The 20,829-nt window shown below is 43.8% G+C and overlaps 1 protein-coding gene across 9 annotated transcripts in view; it reads right to left on the reverse strand.

Moving 5' to 3' along the window:
- Positions 1 to 20,829, reverse strand: part of usp19 (ubiquitin specific peptidase 19) — a 36,844-nt gene that overhangs the window by 11,852 nt on the left and 4,163 nt on the right. For 2 of the 9 annotated variants that reach the window (XM_064922998.1, XM_064923002.1), the window contains exons 2-18: positions 20,080 to 20,377; positions 11,039 to 11,167; positions 9,103 to 9,239; positions 8,393 to 8,914; positions 7,934 to 8,273; positions 7,550 to 7,709; positions 7,377 to 7,448; positions 7,150 to 7,265; positions 6,161 to 6,342; positions 5,792 to 5,987; positions 5,512 to 5,645; positions 5,190 to 5,348; positions 4,956 to 5,066; positions 4,325 to 4,435; positions 3,975 to 4,217; positions 3,744 to 3,862; positions 3,445 to 3,588 (exon numbers count right to left, since the gene is read on the reverse strand). In XM_064922998.1, the coding sequence (XP_064779070.1) occupies positions 3,445 to 3,588; positions 3,744 to 3,862; positions 3,975 to 4,217; positions 4,325 to 4,435; positions 4,956 to 5,066; positions 5,190 to 5,348; positions 5,512 to 5,645; positions 5,792 to 5,987; positions 6,161 to 6,342; positions 7,150 to 7,265; positions 7,377 to 7,448; positions 7,550 to 7,709; positions 7,934 to 8,273; positions 8,393 to 8,914; positions 9,103 to 9,239; positions 11,039 to 11,167; positions 20,080 to 20,233 (3,029 nt within the window). In that variant the 5' untranslated portion in view covers positions 20,234 to 20,377. Of the gene's footprint in view, positions 1 to 3,444; positions 3,589 to 3,743; positions 3,863 to 3,974; positions 4,218 to 4,324; positions 4,436 to 4,955; positions 5,067 to 5,174; positions 5,349 to 5,511; positions 5,646 to 5,791; positions 5,988 to 6,160; positions 6,349 to 7,149; positions 7,266 to 7,376; positions 7,449 to 7,549; positions 7,710 to 7,933; positions 8,274 to 8,392; positions 8,915 to 9,102; positions 9,240 to 11,038; positions 11,168 to 20,079; positions 20,378 to 20,829 lie in introns of all 9 variants that reach the window. The other 7 variants (XM_064922997.1, XM_064922993.1, XM_064923001.1 and 4 more) reach the window with 6 other exon arrangements.

The raw sequence follows: 20,829 nt of genomic DNA on the forward strand, positions 1-20,829 counted from the left end.
AAACTTTTCTCATGGGATCTACACGAATCAGGTAGATCACATAATTTGGATTCAAAACGGCGAATTTCACCGAAAGGTGACTAGTTTGCATCCCTACTAATGTGATTAGTAAGAAATTAGCTTTACATAAAGTAAATATATGCTGATATGCTAATATTTAGTCCTGCAGTTATGTCTGTAATGTTGACAGACATGAGTACTGTTCCCCCCCACGTTAGTTGCCGAGATTCAAAGAGGGATAGTCAATGGAGAGCGCTGCAAAGATAATTAGAAGAGCATACACAGATATAGACCGAGACAGACAGCAGGTAACCTAGTGGTTAGAACGTTGGGCCAGTAACCGAAAGGTTACTAGATCGAAACCCCAAGCTGTAAAATGTACAAATCTGTTGTTCTGCCCATGAACAAGGCAGTTAACCCACTGTTTCTGAACTCTGTAATATGGTCGCGATGCCCCAAAACTGTCTTTGTGGGCAAAACTCGCATTGACAGAGCAGCCAGTACGGCAGTAGCCACATTCAATGAGGGAGTCACTGCTATAACAAATGCAATGAATAAAATTGTGCATTGGTGACTTTGGTGACACTGGAGCAATCAGAGAGGAGTTGAGAGCCAATGGTGCTTCAATGGAGTGTGCCAAACGTAGGAACAGGTCCCATGACTCAGTCAAGCAAGTAAAGCGTCACCAGCAACAACTCATTGGGCCTTACATATGGGGCAGGCATAGATAATTCATGTTCTGCACATTTCAACAGCCATACAAAATCCTTGTATGTGACAAATTGAGCAAAGTGAGGAGAATTTACCCAAAACTTCATATTTGCCGAACAGACCAGTATTCAAAGCATATGCTCTATTGATTGAAACAAATGTATTAAACGTGCCAATGTATTTGTAAAAGGTATATTTGATGTTTATTTGTCAGTTTAGAAGTAATCTATGAATTAGAGTTTAATTAAATGTGACATATTTATGGAAAGTACATTTTAATTGCATTAGCCTATCTTTATTGGACGTACATTCCCATTATTCCACACAAAGGTTCTTAGGTCTTATACAGTGGGGCAAAAAAGGATTTAGTCAGCCACCAATTGTGCAAGTTCTCCCACTTAAGATGAAAATTACAGGCCTCTCATTAAGTACACTTCAACTATGACAGACAAAAAATCCAGAAAATCACATTGTAGGAATTTGATTGTATTTATTTGCAAATTATGGTGGAAAATAAGTATTTGGTCAATAACAAAAGTTTCTCAATACTTTGTTATATACCCTTTGTTGGTAATGACAGAGGTCAAATGTTTTCTGTAAGTCTTTCACACATTGTTGCTGGTATTTTGGCCCATTCCTCCATGCATTTCTCCTCTAGAGCAGTGATGTTTTGGGGCTGTTGCTGGGCAACACGGACTTTCAACTCCCTCCAAAGATTTTCTATGGGGTTGAAATCTGGAGACTGGCTTGGCCACTCCCGGACCTTGAAATGCTTCTTACGAAGCCACTCCTTCGTTGCCCGGCGGTGTGTTTGGGATCATTGCTGAAAGATACAGCCACATTTCATCTTCAATGCCCTTGCTGATGGAAGGAGATTTTCACTCAAAATCTCACGATACATGGCCCCATTCATTCTTTCCTTTAAACGGATCAGTCGTCCTGGTCCCTTTGCAGAAAAACAGCCCCAAAGCATGATGTTTCCACCCCCATGCTTCACAGTAGGTATGGTGTTCTTTGGATGCAACTCAGCATTCTTTGTCCTCCAAACACGACGAGTTGAGTTTACAAAAAAAAGTTATATTTTGGTTTCATCTGACCATATGACATTCAATCTTCTTCTGGATCATCCAAATGCTCTCTAGCAAACTTCAGACGGGCCTGGACATGTACTGGCTTAAGCAGGGGGACACGTCTGGCACTGCAGGATTTGAGTCCCTGGCGGCGTAGTGTGTTACTGATGGTAGGCTTTGTTACTTTGGTCACAGCTCTCTGCAGGTCATTCACTAGGTCCCCCTGTGTGGTTATGGGATTTTTGCTCACCATTCTTGTGATCATTTTGACCCCACGGGGTGACATCTTGCGTGGAGCCCCAGGTCGAGGGATATTATCAGTGGTCTTGTATGTCTTCCATTTCCTAATAATTGCTCCCACAGTTGATTTCTTCAAACCAAGCTGCTTACCTATTGCAGATTCAGTCTTCCCAGCCTGGTGCAGGTCTACAATTTTGTTTCTGGTGTCCTTTGACAGCTCTTTGGTCTTGGCCATAGTGGAGTTTGGAGTGTGACTGTTTGAGGTTGTGGACATGTGTCTTTTATACTGATAACAAGTTCAAACAGGTGCCATTAATACAGGTAACACGTGGAGGACAGATTAGCCTCTTAAAGAAGAAGTTACAGGTCTGTGAGATCCAGAAATCTTGCTTGTTTGTAGGTGACCAAATACTTATTTTCCACCATAATTTGCAAATAAATGTATTAAAAATCCTGCCATGTGATTTTCTGGATTTTTTTTCTTCTTATGTCTGTCATAGTTGAAGTGTACCTATGATGAAAATTACAGGCGTCTCATCTTTTTAAGTGGGAGAACTTGCACAATTGGTGGCTGACTAAATACTTTTTTGCCCCACTGTAGGCAGACTTTGAGAGGCTTTAAAAAATATATAGTGTGTCATTTTGTGTAAATATATGCAAAATATGCATCAGTCATACATGAAGTGTTTTTTAAATAATTCCATGAAATGACCATATTTTGATAAAATGATCTGTAAAAGCCTGACCATTGATTGTCTTATCACAAAAGCATTCTGCCTCGAAGCAATGTGTTAAAATCAGATTCCCATAATAAGCAAATTAGCGCATATTTAAGGACAGTTTGTCTCATTTGCATAAAACTTGTAATCCAATAATATATTGTATTTGTGTATACTTTCAACTGGTAAAGATTCAGTCTGATGAGAGTAAAGAAAAAAAATCCCTATTAGCCTATGGTGCCTGGCCTTAACACTTTTTTGGTTACTACATGATTGCATGTGTGTTATTTCATAGTTTATGTCTTCACTATTATTCTACAATGTATTGCCATACAGAACTTCAATGCTGTCGCTTCACTGTCTAACTCTCTGCCATTCTTCCAACTTAACGATGAAGTGCGGATCGCTTTCTATCCCTGGTAACTCATTTGAAAGATGCCTATCTTCTCCTACTAACATACAGCATTGTTGTGTTAGGCATTTCTTACGATGTACATATGATGATAATCGGGACCTGTTAATGGTATTTTGCGATAACTGCACTGTGATTTTAAATTTGTAATTTTTTTTGATCAGTTTCAGGTTAAGGTCAATGTTAACCTCAAATTAATTTAAATGTCACACCCCCAGTATTGGCATCTATATTTGATTTTATAAAGAGCAGCATTCATATCATCCATCGACTTGGGAGATCCCAGTGGTACCTTGAGTATCCTTCCAGCAGCTGGGACAGACGGGTGTAGGTGAGTCTGGACTCGGGGACGCTGACCAGGAAAGGAAGCCCCACGTTCTCCATGTTGGGGTGACACAGACTCTTGTGGTTGGACCAGTGATTTTTCTGGCAAGCCCTGAAACATGAAGGAAAAAAGTTTGGTTTTTCACAAGTTAGGAATCATTTAGGAGACAAAGGGAAATAGTTGTGAAATAGTTATCCTGTGTCATTGTGTTTTTATTGGTAGAGAAACTCAATTGCCTCGCAACATTAGTGCCAGTGTTGACTCACTGATTGCAGTAGCCTACGCGGTAGCAGCGGGTGCAGCGTTTCAGCTTCTCCTCCTCTGAGAGGGGAGGCTTCAGGCAGGCAGCACACTTCGAGATGGGGATACTGGGGACCTGAGGCCTCTGGAGGGGTGACAGACACACAGATGTGACTTAAACACAGATACTAGGTACTTCTGTCATAGTTCCGTATTGCTTAAAATAGGAAGGCTAGGGAATTGAAGGTTCCGTTTACCTGCTGGACTCTGAGCACCACCACCCTCTCCTTGGCCAGCTCTTTAGATAGCACCTCGAAGCAGAAGAGCATGTCTGAAGAGGAGACCGTGTCCAGGGAGTGGGAGGGGAGGAAAATCCTGTGGAAGCGACTCTTCACCACCTCTGCCAGTCTCAGGTTCTCTGCCTTGATCCTCACACTCCGAGAGATTGACTCCAGGACCTCGGCGGTGCTCGAGTTCTCTTTACTCACACTCACCAGAAACTGACACACACAAGGTACGAGAATCAGAGTAAAAAGAGAATAATTAAATAAATCTGTAAAATAAAATAAACTGAAACCATCTGAACAAAACAAACATCTCATCTTACCTTGATGGGTTTCTTATGAGGCTCTTTAGCAAAGTAGAACACGGTGAGGACCTTCTGCTTCTGGGGCAGGGGCACAGGCAAGTAGAGGAAGGGGTCAAAAGTTATGGAAACCTTGAGAGAGGGAGAGGAGAAAGACATTTGACCTTTACAAAACATACAGGTCAGAACAGTAGCACTGTGAATCAGATTACTAAGTTGTAGTGCTCCCTATCGCACCACTGAAGAAATAAGTTAGTTCCACTCTGCCACACAGCCAGCCAGCCATCCACACAGTAAATGCTTCTGATGGGTCCATTTCCTCTATTATTAAATCAGGTTTTCCTGCATCTCAGCCTGATAGCTAGGCCCCCCGAGTCTCTCATTATCTGCATCATATTGAAACTGCCATTATCACGGTGCCTTTGGAGCAGACATGCCTAAAACAACAGTCAGGGTATGTATTCAGGAGTGGATGGTCGCAGCAACAGAGGTACTATAGTATCATCCCTGTGAGTTTGAGTGATGTATTCTAAGACACAAAAAAAAATCCCATCTCCAGCCTCAATACGAAACACACTTCAATACAAACACCTAGATATGTTCAGACAGGTGAGTGTTGCTTGGGAATTGCAATAATTCCTCTGTCTCTTACCTTGGAGCACATAGGGCAGACAAGCTTGGACTTGTACTGGCCCTGGAAGAGGTCCACAATGAACGAATCGTTCCTCATCTTGTGCCTCTGCCACGCCTCCTCCGCCACCACCTATTACGTCACAACCACACCATCATGTCATTTTCCAGGACAATTGAACTCAAGGGAACAGTGACACAGTAGTCATCAATGTGGATATGCGAATGGTGCTGCTCGAACCTCTATTTCACCCACCTCGTCCAGCCGTCCGTCTGAGTCCACCGTCTCTGTGTAGGGCTTGTTCTGGATGCGGTTCAGGTCCTCATGGAGACCATCCAGGAGGAAGGCCATGAACTCTTGGGCATCGTGCTGGGCATAGCCTGTGAACTGGCTGGCCTTACTGGCCACGATCGCCTGGGGGATAAAAGATAAAACATCAAGTTGAGAAGACTAAAGGGAGAGGCTGTACTAAACCCGAATACTGCCGGTGTTAATCCATGTAGAAGGCATGATGGTGTGGTGGTTAAAAGAACAGGAGGGGGTTAAAGATGGGACTCTCAAAAGAGTGGATTGTCACCTTTAACTTGGAGGGCTGGAAAGCATGGTGGGTACCCTTCCACAGAGCCCGCAGCAACACAGCGAACCCGATGGCCAGCCGACCACCCGTCCCCAATGGGTTATTACAGTTAATCTCAGTTTCAAACGCCCGGTCTGCACATAGCGGGAAGATAACACAGTTCATTGTTGAATATCAATCTACAGCAACAGATACTAGCTCCATATGCACATTACAAGAGATATATTTCATAAAAGTAAAATGTGATCAACTTAAAGAATGAAGAGTAGGGAAGACTGACCATGAAAGTAGTCCCTGAGTTCACGGGTGTTGGACAGAGACTGGATGACGCTGTTCATAAAGCATGTGTTGCCCAGGTTGACCAGGCCTGTGAAGCCTGGCACACACACCTTCTCTTCCTCCTCCTCCTCAACACTGCGCTCGCTGCCAGCAGGAGGCGCATGGGTCATGGGCTGGACCATACACGTGGGCTTGGGCTGAGAGGTCGAGAAACAAAGGGATGAAATACCAACCTTCAAGGCTCAAAGGATAGCGTGATAAAGAAAACAAATTCCTTCCCCCTACTCATTTCCAAATCACCACCTCAATCACTTCAAACCCTTTCCCTTTTTGGCCCATTCTCTCACCAGCTTGTCCTTGTCCAACTCACCATGACTGCAGGCTCCTGTTTGATAGGGGCATGGTCTGAGACGGTACGGGCGGACACATTGTCCAGGCCTCCGTCTTCTGCCCGGGGGGGCTCCTCCTTGGCAGGGAGGGTGTGCTGGCTGCTGCCCGGCTGACTAGTCTGAGATGACGGCCCGGAGGGCACAGCAACCTTGGCGCCCCCCACTGCACCTTAAACAGAGGGGGATGGAGCTTGTGGTCAACGACAAACGACTGTCAGGACCAAGAGAAGAACAATTGCATACGGCCGATGAACTGAGTATTCATTCATCGAAGTACAAACATTATATTGTCTGCTTGCTGTGTATAGATAAGAGCAACTTGTACAAGTACCACCAACTGCATCTAGGCCTACTAGTATTGTAAACTATATCAAAAGATACCAGTGCCAGCACAACAGATATTAGAAGTTAAGGACATAGAGCAACACTGCAGTGCCTAGGCTAAGACACCCAGAGACCCATTGGGTTGGGAGAGCAGCAGACAGGACTGAGGCACACATATTGAGTTACTGGATTAGTTTCAGTGCTCAGATTCCTGTCTGGAAGTGCTGTCTTGAGTGTACACACCCACACGCCTGCCTATCACCCTAATGAACACAGTCAGGCATGGCACACATACCCATATACACACAAGGTCCACACACAAATCCTGGTATCAACCCTCCCATGTAATTCACATGCTTACAGACATATCAGGATTAGCGTTAATGCTTTACTAGAATATTGGTTCAACTGAAAACGCATCCGTGTGCTTCCCAAAACAGCGATATAAAGTAAGTCAGTGAATACATTTGTGTGGAAGTAATTTTGTAACAACATAAAGTACTGTAAGTCAGTGAATAAATGTGTGTGAAAGTAACTGTGTGTAATGTTTATAAGGGATGCTATATTTCAAACTGTGTGATAGCTAGTGTAATAGATGTGTGTATAGTGGTTGCAGTGTGCAGTAGAAGCCAGGCAGCAGGAAGACCTTGTGTAGCGGGGGCCTCTAGGCCCCCCCAGCGCTGGCTGTGTCTCTTCTTCAGAGTGATGTCTATCCGGGACGGGGTGAAGGAGTACGTAGACTGCTCAGGCTGGATGAGGTTCCTGCAACATTGGATCACCGCTTGTGAAAGTCATGATCTCATTGAGAGCCAAGGGCCCAATTCACATATCAATAGAAACTCCCACACACCAAATTCAACTTAAAAGTCTTACCTGAGTTTGACTTGCCACTTAAAAACTGTATTCGCTCCACAGTCAGCATGAAGGCGCAAGAAATTTGCATCGCTGTTAGAAAGGGAAGATAATTCAGTAAACCAGAAATGCCACTAAAATCCCATTAAGTTTGCAAAGGCCACCGAGGTGAAAAGTCAGAAGGACCAAGTTACCTGGTCTGGAAGAGGAGGGTGAAGTCCTGTTCCCTGAAGATCACCCTGGCCGTCTCTCTGCAGATGCTCTTCATGTAAACGTTGACCACCATTAGGTCTGTGCCTTTCTCGTACGAGTCGTTCTTCACAAAATTGAGGTTCACCATTGGCTCTGGAACTGCTAAAAGATAACCGCAGGCAGGCTACGTTTCAGATCACTTCGGACCTCAAACCTCAGTGCAGAATTTATCCTCACTGCAACTGATCTGTCCATTTCACTTACAAACCACAGTGCTATAGTCATCTTCTGCCTAGAGCTATCCAGACAAATGAATGATGTGACAAAAAGCACATTTCAATCATATTTGTGAAATACCAGTTTCCTTTTGACCCCAGTCTACTGACCTTCCAGCTGCTTAATCTCCAGAGGTTCCTCTTTAGACTGGTCCTTCTTCTCCTCCTCTGTACTGCTAGTGAACTCTGACTGCTTGCTTGGTGTTGGAGTCACAGGCTCCCCTGATCCTGACTGCTGGGTTGGTGTTAGAGTGGCCTGGTCAGCCCCATCCTTGGACTTTCTCACTACAGTAGAGGATTCGGTCCTCTCAGCCTCAGCCTCCCCTTGCCTCTCTGTTCTGTTTGTGGAGTCTTCAGCCTTGTGGCTGCTCACAGCACTGGACACAGTGGCTGACGGTATGCGTTCCTCTCCTGCCCGAGCCTTGAAATCAGACTCTGGGGACTTCTCCAGCTGAAACAAGAATGGGCTTTACAAATTAGATCAAGAGCAGCAGATACTCAAACACATTTGAACCCACACAGTACTCGGTGCCTGGTGAGATGCTACAGTTTAGAGAAACGGGGACTAACCTGAACTTTCATCTCCTGCTGTGTGTGGCTGACGGCTATCTCGGGTGTTGTACACTCATGACCGTTGCCTAGCCTCTCAGCACGATTGTCACCAGCTGTATACGTCTGGGGGTCCCGGCCAGTGGGAGTAGGGGTGTGCGGTTTCCCATTGGCTGTGGACTTGGGGTGTGTATCCCTGGGTGTCTGTGAAGTAGGGTCCTTGGAGGGACAGACGGTGCGCTTGGCACTAGGCTCCTGAAGCAGGTCCCCTTTACTGAGAGGCTTGGTCTCCTCATCTTCTGCCTTCACCCCAGATTCTGGTCTGTCTGCTGCTGGTTTGTTCTTCATGGTGCGTTTGACACCTCGCTCAACTTTGCCACGTCTCTGTTCACTCTGTGCCGGCGGGGCAGACGGCTGGGTGGACAGTTTGGGCTTGTCTGCCGTCTCAGCAACAGATTTCTCTGGCTTTACCACAGGCGGTGGTTTCTGCTCTTTGCCGTTCTTGGCTTGCACGTTCACAGGCTCCTTCTCCTTTTTAGTTTGCTACAGGGAGAAGAGACAAAATTGTTTTTTTGTACGCATTTATTTTGAAATTGTGTTGAAACCGTCGCAAGGGATAGGCAATAGGCACATTTAAGGTTGGCAGCTGATGCTTTTCAATGAAAGAACCATAAAGCAAAACGACAGGAAGGAGACAAGGAGGAGGCAGGGATGGCAGCAGGCAGACTCACCTTAAGGGAGGGCCAGGAGTGAAAGGGGATCTTCTTGTGCATGACCAAAAGCAGGAAGCCGTACTTCTCTTTGTACTGCACTTTGCTGCAGGAGCCCTCAATCTCCTCATGCAGGTGACAGTCCCACTGGCGCCCATCTGAAGAGAGAGCAGTGGGCCATCAGACTTGTGCTAATGCTGCACGTTCAGTGAAAGACTAATGCCACGCAAGCACACGCAGCTCAAACACACACACGTAAAAAACACTAAAAGAATAATTCAAACACCATCTTAGCACACGCAGACAGGTACACTACCTTGCACAAGTATTCATCCCCATTTGTGTTTTTCCTATTTTGTTGCATTACAACCTGTAATTTAATCAGATTTTCATGTAGATTTCATGTAATGGACATACACAAAATAGTCCAAATTGGTGAAGTGAAAATTTTAAATTACATTTTTTTTAAATTCTAAAAAATTGAAAACAGAAAAGTGGTGAGTGCATATGTATTCACCCCTTTGCTATGAAGCCCCTAAATAAGATCTGGTGCAACCGATTACCTTCAGAAGTCACATAATTAGTTAAATAAAGTCCACCTGTGTGCAATCTAAGTATCACATGATTTGTCACATGATCTCAGTATATATATACACCTGTTCTGAAGGGCCCCAGAGTCTGCAACACCACTAAGAAAGGGCACCACCAAGCAAGTGGACCATGAAGACCAAGGAGCTCTCCAAACTGGTCAGGGACAAAGTTGTGGAGAAGTACAGATCAGGGTTGTGTTATAAAAAAATATCCAAAACTTTGAACATCTCACATCAGCCATTATTTAAAAAAATGGAAAGAATATGGCACCACAACAAACCTGCCAAGAGAGGGCCGTGCACCAAAACTCACTGACCAGGCAAGGAGGGCATTAATCAGAGAGGCAACAAATAGACCAAATACAACCCTGAGCTGCAAAGCTCCACAGCGGAGATTGGAGTATCTGTTCATAGGACCACTTTAAGCCGTACACTCCACAGAGCTGGGCTTTATGGAAGAGTGGCCAGAAAAAGCCATTGCTTAAAAAGAAAAATAAGCAAACACGTTTGGTGTTCGCCAAAAGCCATGTGGGAGACTCCCCAAACATATGGAAGAAGGTACTCTGGTCAGATGAGACCAAAATTTAGCTTTTTGGCCATCAAGGAAAATGCTTTGTCTGGCACAAACCCAACACCTCTCATCACCCCGAGAACCATATCCCGCAGCATCATGCTGTGGGGATGTTTTCATCGTCAGGGACTGGGAAACTGGTCAGAATAGAAGGAATGATGGATGGTGCTAAATACAGGGAAATTCTTGAGGTAAACCTGTTTCAGTCTTCCACAGATTTGAGACTAGGATGGAGGTTCACCTTCCAGCAGGACAATGACCCAAAGCATACTGCTAAAGCAACACTTGATTTAAGGGGAAACATTTAAAAAGTCTTTGAAGCCCAGACGTCAATCCATTTGAGAATCTGTGCTATGACTTAAAGATGGCTGTACACAAGCGGAACCCATCCAACTTGAAGGAGCTGGAGCAGTATTGAAGAAGGGGCAAAAATCCCAGTGGCTAGATGTGCCAAGCTTATAGAGACATACCCCAAGAGACTTGCAGCTGTAATTGCTGCAAAAGGTGGCTCTACAAAGTATGGACTTGGGGGGGTGAATAGTTATGCATGCTCAAGTTGTTTGGCTTATTTCTTATCTTCAAAGTGGTAGGCATGTTGTGTGAATCAAATGATAAACGCCCCCCAAAAATTATTTTAATTCCAGGTTGGAAGGGAACAAAATAGGAAAAATGCCAAGGGGGGTGAACACTTTTGCAAGCCACTGTCTTACATGTACAATCATCACATACACTTAAGCAGAAGACATGTAGGCGGCCGAGTTAGTTTCAGATGTGTTTGTATAGCTTGTTATCTCACCTGGGAAGCAGGCCTGACAGTCTGTGTCCGTGAAGGTAGTGGTGACGTCCTCCACACTCTGAACCCCCTCTCCACAGCGCAGCCTCACTGTCACCTCATTCGCATTCTGCTTCCAGTCCACAAACACATCTACACAGCACCGAGCAGACAGAAAAATCTGTCAGAGGAATAATTGCACACTCAGCATATCAGAGAGCACCTTCAAAATAGATACTGTAAGAAGAACAGCATGTGCTGTGACTGTGCTCGGCAAGTAAACAAATCAAAACGCAAGTCAGCCTACAATGGTCTACAACAGATGAACAGACTTGAGGACTACATCGATACCTTTACAATTACCACTAGATCAAGATCAAAGTAATTTATTCATCAGAGAAAAGACTCCTAAATATACTGCATCTACACAAGAGACAGATCTACAGAAATGCACAACACTGAATCAACTTCTTGGGACAATATAGGCCTTAGACAAAGAGGAACCTACGACTAAATAGTAAACTAAGCCTTAAAGATGCTGCCGCCCACCCAAATGACAGCTGGTCAAAACACTCAAAATAAGATTTGAATAATCATCTTTCTGGCAACGACAAACCGGAATCAGAAATCACAACAAACATTGGAAATGCCTTGGCTTGTCTACACTGTACCTTTCGTCATAGTGAAGCTAGAGTGCCGTCGGTCATGCATGTGCCATGTATGAGTTCAATTCAGTCCAAGGTGCTCACGTTCACCACTACTACAGACGATGCCTTGTTTATTCTCCCTCTCTATGGCTCTCACACACACACACACACCTCTCTCTCCCTCACGCTCTCTCACACACACAGCTGCTGTAAATAAAAAGGTCACAGGCAACACCAAACCCTCTACAGCTGGGCTCCTAGTCAGGTTGTATTCCATGTGACACACTCTCCCTAAACTCTGCTACGGTCCACGATGAGATCACTGTAGCATTGACATTTTTTGTTCTAATTTGAACTGCCAATCCACTTTACCAATTGGCTAGTCTGTGGTGTCATTTATATTTGAATGGCCTGTCACTGATTATCAGGGCCTGTCTACCAGCCACAGTGGTAGCTAGGTTTTTTAGCAAACAAAAAAATATTTTTCAAAGTAACTAAAAAAAATAGTTTTTTTTTTTTAAAGGAGGAGCAGGCTTAGTAACGTTTCTAAAACAAGGAATGTATTACGAATAAGAAGTTATGGTATATTGCTCAATTTAATATTTTGTGAACCTTGTCTTTTAGCCAAAATATCAGACAAAAATGTTCAGCCGCCCCTTTAAGGTTACCATGATACCGGGGCCACTCCGGCAGTGTAGGATTATATTTACAGAGTTTTAGACCCCTCCAGCAACTTTTAATGGTATATGATTCTTGCGACAAATTCAGCTACTTTTCAGCAGACCCGGAGCCAGAACGAGGCAGTTATGAAGCACTAGCCCCTGCCATATGAACACACTGATACACTGCGATCCATTCATTGGTGGCTAAAGAAATTAACATATAACCCAGAGATATGCTTACTGCTGCATTGGCATATAGGCTATAACTTCTATAATCAACTAAGTAAAATACATAAGCCTGAAAGCTGACTAATAAAAACCGCTAAAAAAAATTACCTGAAAAAATATATATATATATTTTCTGCCTGTCTGCCTCCCTTTCTGTCGGTTTAGCTATTGGTAGTGAAGTTCAACATGGTATTAAATCACCACAGGATCCGGCCCAAAGCAGTGCTAACGAACTTTCAACATTGTATCAACTAACCTATTCCGAGTCCTCAAAGTTTCCTGCGCCAGTGAGCTCAGGACAGAAAGCTGTTTTATGACATTTCCACTGGATATTGTGATCATCAGATCATATGATATTCTGCTATTTACATTTAACATTTTAGTCATTTAGCAGATGCTCTTATCCAGAGCAACTTACATTAATGAGGTCATATGTCTTCATACTTTCTTCATACTGGTACCCTGCGGGAATCAAACCCACAAACTTGGCATTGCAAGTGCGATGCTCTACCAACTGAGCAACACACGGCACACCGAAGCTTGGTGATTATCAAGGCCAGAACTGTTGGCAAGATTTTTCAAATTCTGAGAAATGATTCCATGTGTCATTTCAGTTTATGTCCCCACTAATTATTATACAATGTAGAAAATAGTACAAATAAAGAAAACCCCTTGAATGAGTATGTGTGTCCAAACTTTTGACTGGTACTGTATCACCAGAGAAAGCATCCGAGCGAGCGGAACAGTGCCCTTCTATACGTAGCCTATGTTCCTGATGCTGTCAGGAAAGAGTATGACATGCCATACTCTTTTGGTCCGGACAGCATCAAATACATGGTCTACACATACTGAGACAGAGAGGCGCTGTTTAGCTCGCTAGGATGATTTAATTGAGTGATTGGCCTTTGTTGACGAGCGTCTCGGTCAAATAAATAATCAATATTATGTTTGGACTGGCAAGGTGGTACGGTAGGGCGGGCCAGGCCCCTTAAGGCGCACCCATAACGCTGGCCCTGCTTTTCAGGCTTTCTTTGGAGAGTTTTAACACGGAGGCTTTCTATGGTTTTGATTGCATTTAGTGACTTTTCCCACTCAAATCTGCTGCAAACGAGTGTGAGAGGCTGTCTGTGCAACAGAAGTCACAGCAACGGTGCACACACAGGCAGAGAAGTATAAGGCGAGGGGGTGTGTGGTGGGAGAGTGGGTGGAAAACGCTATGCCGGGGACCACAGTAAGGGAAATTTGTGCGGTGATGTTGGAGCAACAAAACCTCATCTTGCAACAAATAAAAGGAGCCAATAGCGGATCTCATTGAAAAATAATTGGTAACACTGCACTTGAGTCATCACATGTGCCTGTGAAAATCTGACTAGATTTTCACCAGCAGTGGAAGCAAACTCAAATGCAACCGAACTTGTGATCAAAAAGTAGATATACTGGAACATAAGGATAAAGTCTCACTTGAGTAGTTTTCCAACTTATATGCCTGTGCGCATTGGTTCTAAAAACAAATGGTTTAGCACTTCACTCACAGTGAGCACATCCCCCCCCCAAACAGTCAGTGTTGCTGTGCGAGGTGGGATACAACAGTAGAATTCATATTTCTTAGTGCATTTACCAGATATGAAACAAAATGTCAGAAATACTTTGAAAACAGCTACTGCTGCAATAAAATCACAACTCACACATGTAACCATACTTGACTTAAAATGTTATTAAAATGTAATGAAATGCTTGCACTCCAGACCCGTCAACGTGGCTGGTGAATAAGACATTCTTACCTGCCAATGACAAAATCGACCCGTGAGTGGCAGGTGTTCATTTTAGGCCCAGCTTACTATGCACATAGTGCCAGATAGATAGAAAGTAACACGTGTGTTACTCCAAGAACATGACAGAAATTGGGAATGTGCTTGGTGAGAATCGGTGAATGGCATATTCTCAAACTGGGGTACGCGCAATGCTGTACCTTGTCAAATTATTATCACAAATGATTATCACGCAATCACATTAACTGTTACTCTCTCACTCTTGCACAGACGTTTAGAAACGAAACATGACAATTTGAAAAATAAGCCGTGGGAGTTTTTTTGAGCGAGAATTTAGACGACTTTCGAGTAGTCAAACAAATCTAATTTTATTGGTTGCATACACATGTTTAGCAGATGTTAATGCGAGTGTAGCTAAATGCTTGTGCTTCTAGTTCCGACTGTGCAGTAAAATCTAACAAGTAATCTAAGAATTTCACAACAACTGCCTTATGCACACACAAGTGTAAAGGAATTAATAAGAATTTGTACATATAAATATATGGATGAGCGATGGCCGTGCGGCATAGGCAAGATGCAGTAGATGGTAGAGAGTGCTGTATATACATATGAGATGAGTAATGTAGGGGTATGTAAATATTATATAAAGTGGCATTGTTAAAAGTGACTAGTGATACATTTATTACATCCAATTTTTAATTATTAAAGTGTCTAGAGATTTGAGTCAGTATGTCAGCAGCAGCCAATCAATGTTCGTGATGGCTGTTTAAACAGTCTGATGGCCTTGAGATAGAAGCTGTTTTTCAGTCTCTCGGTCCCAGCTTTGATGCACCTGTACTGACCTTGCCTTCTGGATGATGGCTGGTGAACAGGCTGGGACTCGGGTGGTTGTTGTCCTTGATGATCTTTATGGCCTTCCTGTGACATCGAGTGGTGTAGGTGTCCTGGAGGGCAGGTAGTTTGCCCCGGGTGATATGTTGTGCAGACCTCACTACCCTCTGGAGAGCCTTACGGTTGTGGGCGGAGCAGTTGCCGTACCAGGCGTTGATACAGCCCGACAGGATACTCTCGATTGTGCATCTGTAAAAGTTTATGAGTGCTTTTGGTGACAAGCCAAATTTCTTCAGCCTCCTGAGGTTGAAGAGGTGCTGTTGCGCCTTCACCACACCGTCTGTGTGGGTGGACCATTTCAATTTGTCTGTGATGTGTACGCCGAGGAACTTTCCACCTTTTCCACTACTGTCCTGTCGATGTGGATAGGGTGGCGCTCCCTCAGCTGTTTCCTGAAGTCCACGATCATCTCCTTTGTTTTGTTGACGTTGAGTGTGAGGTTATTTTCATGACACCACACTCCGAGGGCCCTCACCTCCTCCCTGTAGGCCGTCTCATCGTTGTTGATACCAAACCTACAAGCACGCAGTCATGGGTGAACAGGGAGTACAGGAGAGGGCTAAGAACGCACTCGTGTGGCCCCAGTGTTGAGGATGAGCGGGATGGAGATGTTGTTTCCTAGACTCACCACCTGGGGGCGGCCCGTCAGAAAGTCCAGGACCCAGTTGCACAGGGCGGGGTCGAGACTGGAGGTCGACCGATTAATCGGAACGGCCTATTTCAAGTTTTCATAATCGGAAATCGGTGTTTTTGGACACTGATATTTTTTATCCTTTATTTAACTAGGCAAGTGAGTTAAGAACACATTCTTATTTTCAATGGCAGCCTAGGAACGGTGGGTTAACTGCCTTGTTCAGGGGCAGAATGACAGAGTTTTACCTTGTCAGCTCTGGGATTCAATCTTGCAACCATACAGCTAACTAGTCCAACGCTCTAACCGCCTGATTACATTGCACTCCACGAGGAGACTGCCTGTTATGCGAATGCAGTAAGAAGCCAAGGTAAGTTGCTAGCTAGCATTAAACTTATCTTATAAAAAACAATCAATCAATCATAATCACTAGTTAACTACACATGGTTGATGATATTACTAGATTATCGATTGTGTCATTGCTCCAATGTGTACCTAGCCATAAACATCAATGCCTTTCTTAAAATCAACACACAAGTATATATTTTTAAATCTGCATATTTAGTTAATATTGCATGCTAACCTGGCTCGTTGCGAACTCTGTGAAGACTATTTCTTCCTAACAAAGACAGCCAACTTCGGCAAACGGGGGATGATTTAACAAAAGCACATTTGTGAAAAAAGCACAATCGTTGCACAACTGTACCTAACCATGAACACCAATGCCTTTCTTAAAATCAATACACAGAAGTATATTTTTAAACCTAATACGCTAATAGCGTTTCAAACGTCACTCGCTCTGAGACATGGGAGTGGTTGTTCCCCTTGCTCTGCAAGGGACGCGGCTTTTGTGGAGCGATGGGTAACGCTGCTTCGAGTGTGGCGGTTGTCGATGTGTTCCTGGTTCGAGCCCAGATAGGGGCGAGGAGAGGGACGGAAGCTATACTGTTACACTGGCAATACTAAAGTGCCTATAAGAACATCCAATAGTCAAAAGGTATATGAAATACAAATCTTGGAGAGAAATAGTCCTATAATAACCTCAAACTAAAACTTCTTACCTGGGAATATTGAAGACTCCTGTTAAAAAGGAACCACCTGCTTTCATATGTTCTCATGTTCTTATAGCGTTAGCTTTTTTACATGGCACATATTGCACTTTTACTTTCTTCTCCAACACTTGGTTTTTGCATTATTTAAACCAAATTGAACAAGTTTAATTTATTTGAGGCTAAAATGTATTTATTTGATGTATTATATTAACTTAAAATAAGTGTTAATTGAGTATTGTTGTAATTGTCATTATTACAAATAAATAAATAGAATTTGGCCGATTAATCGCTATTGGCTTTTTTTGGTCCTCCAATAATGGGTATCGGCGTTGAAAAAACATAATCGGTCGACCTCTAGTCAAGACCCAGGGTCTCAAGCTTAATGACGAGTTTGGAGGGTACTATGATGTTAAATGCTGAGCTGTTGTCGATGAACAGCACTCTCACATGGGTATTCCCCTTGTCCAGATGGGTTAGGGCAGTGTGATTGAGTTGTCTGTGGACCTATTGGGGCGGTAAGCAAATTGGAGTGGGTCAGGTAGGGTGGAGGTGATATGATCCTTAACTCGTCTCTCAAAGCACTTCATGATGAAGGAAGTGAGTGCTATGGGGAGATAGCTAAGGTAACTGAGCTAAATGACTTTCTTGGGAACATGAACAATGGTGGCCCTCTTGAAGCATGTTGGAACAGCAGACTGGGATAAGGATTGATTGAATATGTCCGTAAACACACCTGCCAGCTGGTCTTCGCATGCTCTGAGGACGCGGCTCGGGATGCCGTCTGGGCCGGCAGCCTTGCAAGGGTTAACATGTTTAAATGTTTTACTCACGTTACTCATGTTGCGGTGAAGGAGAGCCCTTTGGTTTTGTTTGGGCTGTGTCATTGGCACTGTATTGTCCTCAAAGCGAGCAAAATAGTTTTTTTAGTTTGTCTGGGAGCAAAACAGTGGTCCATGAAGGGGCTGGTTTTGTTTTTGTAATCTGTGATTGACTGTAGACCCTGCCACATACGTCTTGTGTCTGAGCCGTTGAATTGCAACTCTACTTTGTCTCTATATTGACGCTTAGGTTGTTTGATTGCCTTGCGGAGGGAATAGCTACACTGTTTGTATTCGGTCATGTTTCCGGTCGCCTTGACATGATTAAAAGCAGTAGTTTGCGCTTTCAGTTTTACGCGAATGCTGCCATCAATCCACGGTTTCTGGTTGGGTTAGGTTTTAATAGTCACCGTGGGTACAACATCACCGATGCATTTAATCTCACAAATAAACTCGCTCACCGAATCAGCGTATACATTCGTTGTTGTTGTCGGAAGCTATCCGGAACATGTCCCATTCCACGTGATCGAAGCAATCTTGAAGCGTGGAACCAAATTGGTGAGACCAGCGTTGAATAGACCTGAGCACGGGCGTTTCCTGTTTTAGTTTCTGTCTATAGGCTGGGAGCAACAAAATGGAGTAGTGGTCAGATTTGCCGAAAGGGGGTGAGGGATGGCTTTGTATGCGTCGCGGAAGTTAGAGTAACAATGATCCAGAATAACGCCAATAGTGCATTCGATATGCTGATAAAATATAGGGAGCCTTGTTTTCAGATTAGCCTTGTTAAAATCCCCAGCTACAATAAATGCAGCCTCAGGATATGTGGTTTCCAGTTTACATAGAGTCCAATGAAGTTCTTTCAGGTCCGACAAGGTGTCTGCTTGGGGGGATATACACGGCTGTGATTATAATCAAAGCCAATGCTCTTGGTAGATAATGCAGTCAGCATTTGATTGTAAGGAACTCTAGATCAGGTGAACAAAAAGGACTTGAGTATGTTGTTATGATCACACCACGACTCGTTAATCATAAGGCATACAACCCCCCATTCTTAACAGAGATGTTTGTTTCTGTAGGCGCGATGTGTGAAGAAACCGGGTGGCTGTACAGACTCTTGATAAAGTATCCCAAGTGAACCATGCTTCCGTGAAACAGAAAATGTTGCCATCTCTGATGTGATACAACCTGGAATCGAACCAGGGTCTGTAGTGACGCCTCTAGCACTGAGATACAGTGTTTACTATCTCCACACTGCGCCACTTGGGAGCCCCAAATGTACTGTGTAAATTGTTCAAAGTAGTACTTGTGCATAGAGTTCTAATGTTTTGTTAAATTTTGAAAACATCTGGGAGTTTTTTGGCATACATTTTCAAGTAAAAAAATTCAGAGTCTCAGGGTAATACCGTTTTTGTGGAATTGCCTGAAGCTAGATGAGGCAATAGAGGAGGACACTGTGTGGGTAGGTAGAGACTCACGCTGGCCGGCCCTCTGAATTGATTGGGCTCGTGTTCTGGTTGGAGAGAGCTGACCAGAGAAGCACAGCAGCTCTCGTGACCTTGACAAGGCATGTTGCCCTGTGGCCGGCCTTACACCAGCTAGGATTACAAATCTTCAGCATTAAGCAGAGAGGAGCAACATAAACGGCCAGTGACCATGCATGAGCTCACAACATCAGCACACACATCTTACTTTCAAACACATTACATAGGCAAAAGCTGCTGTACATTTGTTTCCTCAGCTGTGTGTCTTGTACTAGACATCATTCGTACTCAGTATAATGTTTTCACGTTCTTCTTAAAGTGGTTATGGGAAAAGTGATAATTCCTGCATTAGCATTTTTACCTCATAAATATTAAGCATTATATTTTCTACATACTTTATATCTGGTTTTAGGCGTTTAAGTTTACACAGAAAACTTTTTTTTTGTCAGATTTTTGGGAGTGGCAGAAACAATTTAGCTAAATGAATATTGGAGAAACACTGGAAAGTGACACCTTGTAAGACAAAGAAAATACCTCCAAGGCCCATAACACATTATGTTCTGTTCTATATACTACAATAAAAGAGAAGGCTGCAAATAACAAACAACTTACTGGAGGATGCGAAAAAATATACATATTTAGCCAAATGTAATGTATCAAAAGTCCTTTAGGAACCACAAACAGGGGAACTAAGCAGCACTCCCCATAGATGACACAAAGTAAACCTGAAGTACCCTTCACAACCACTAGTTATCCCCATTGTATAGGCAGGTTTATGCATTGAGGCTCAACACAACAAATAGGCTTGCTCACAGCAAACACTGCACGCATTGCTAATAAAGCAACACCTTCTGCCTTACCACACCCAAAATATCTAATCTCCAACCTTTCTTGTGCTCTGCATTGTCTCCTGCTGCTGCTGCTCGCTTGGCCTCCCTGCTCTCTTGGTTGGCCCTGTCCTTCTGCTTCTTCTTACTGGTGGTGTCATCGGCGCTGCGCTGACCCCCATTCCGCCGGCCTGATTCAGTGCTGCTGGCCATCTTCAGGCACTTAGCGCTCACGGGACGCCCGTCGCCTGCGTCGCTGCTGCTGGGGTCTGGTTCTGAGGTATGCCGCTTTCTGCCCGGTCCAGCTATCTTGGCGATGTAACAAGTTAGAACTCTCCCAAAACAGAATCAAGGGGCCTGAATAGAGTCAGGAGACCAACACAGTTATCAATGAGTGTTGCAGAGCTACATAAGAGTCATGAATAGAGGTCGACAAACTAAACGGAATGTCAGATTAATTAGGGACGATTTCAAGTTTTCATAACAATCTGAAATCTGTATTTTTGGGGCGCCGATTATTTTTATACCTTTAGTTAACTAGTTAAGTCAGTTAAGAACACATTCGTATATTTAATGACAGCCTAGGAACGGTGGGTTAACTGCCTTGTTCAGGGGCAGAACGACAGATTTTCACCTTGTCAGCTCTGGGATTCAATCTTGCAACCTTACCGTTAACTAGTCCAACGCTCTAACCACCTGCCTCATCACTCCACAAGGAGCCTGCCTGTTACACGAATGCAGTAGAAGCCAAGGTAAGTTGCTAGCTTATAAAAATCAATCATAATCACTAGTTATAACTACACATGGTT

The sequence above is a fragment of the Oncorhynchus masou genome, chromosome 18 (genome assembly GCF_036934945.1).
Source record: "Oncorhynchus masou masou isolate Uvic2021 chromosome 18, UVic_Omas_1.1, whole genome shotgun sequence".
Lineage (NCBI taxonomy): Eukaryota > Metazoa > Chordata > Actinopteri > Salmoniformes > Salmonidae > Oncorhynchus > Oncorhynchus masou.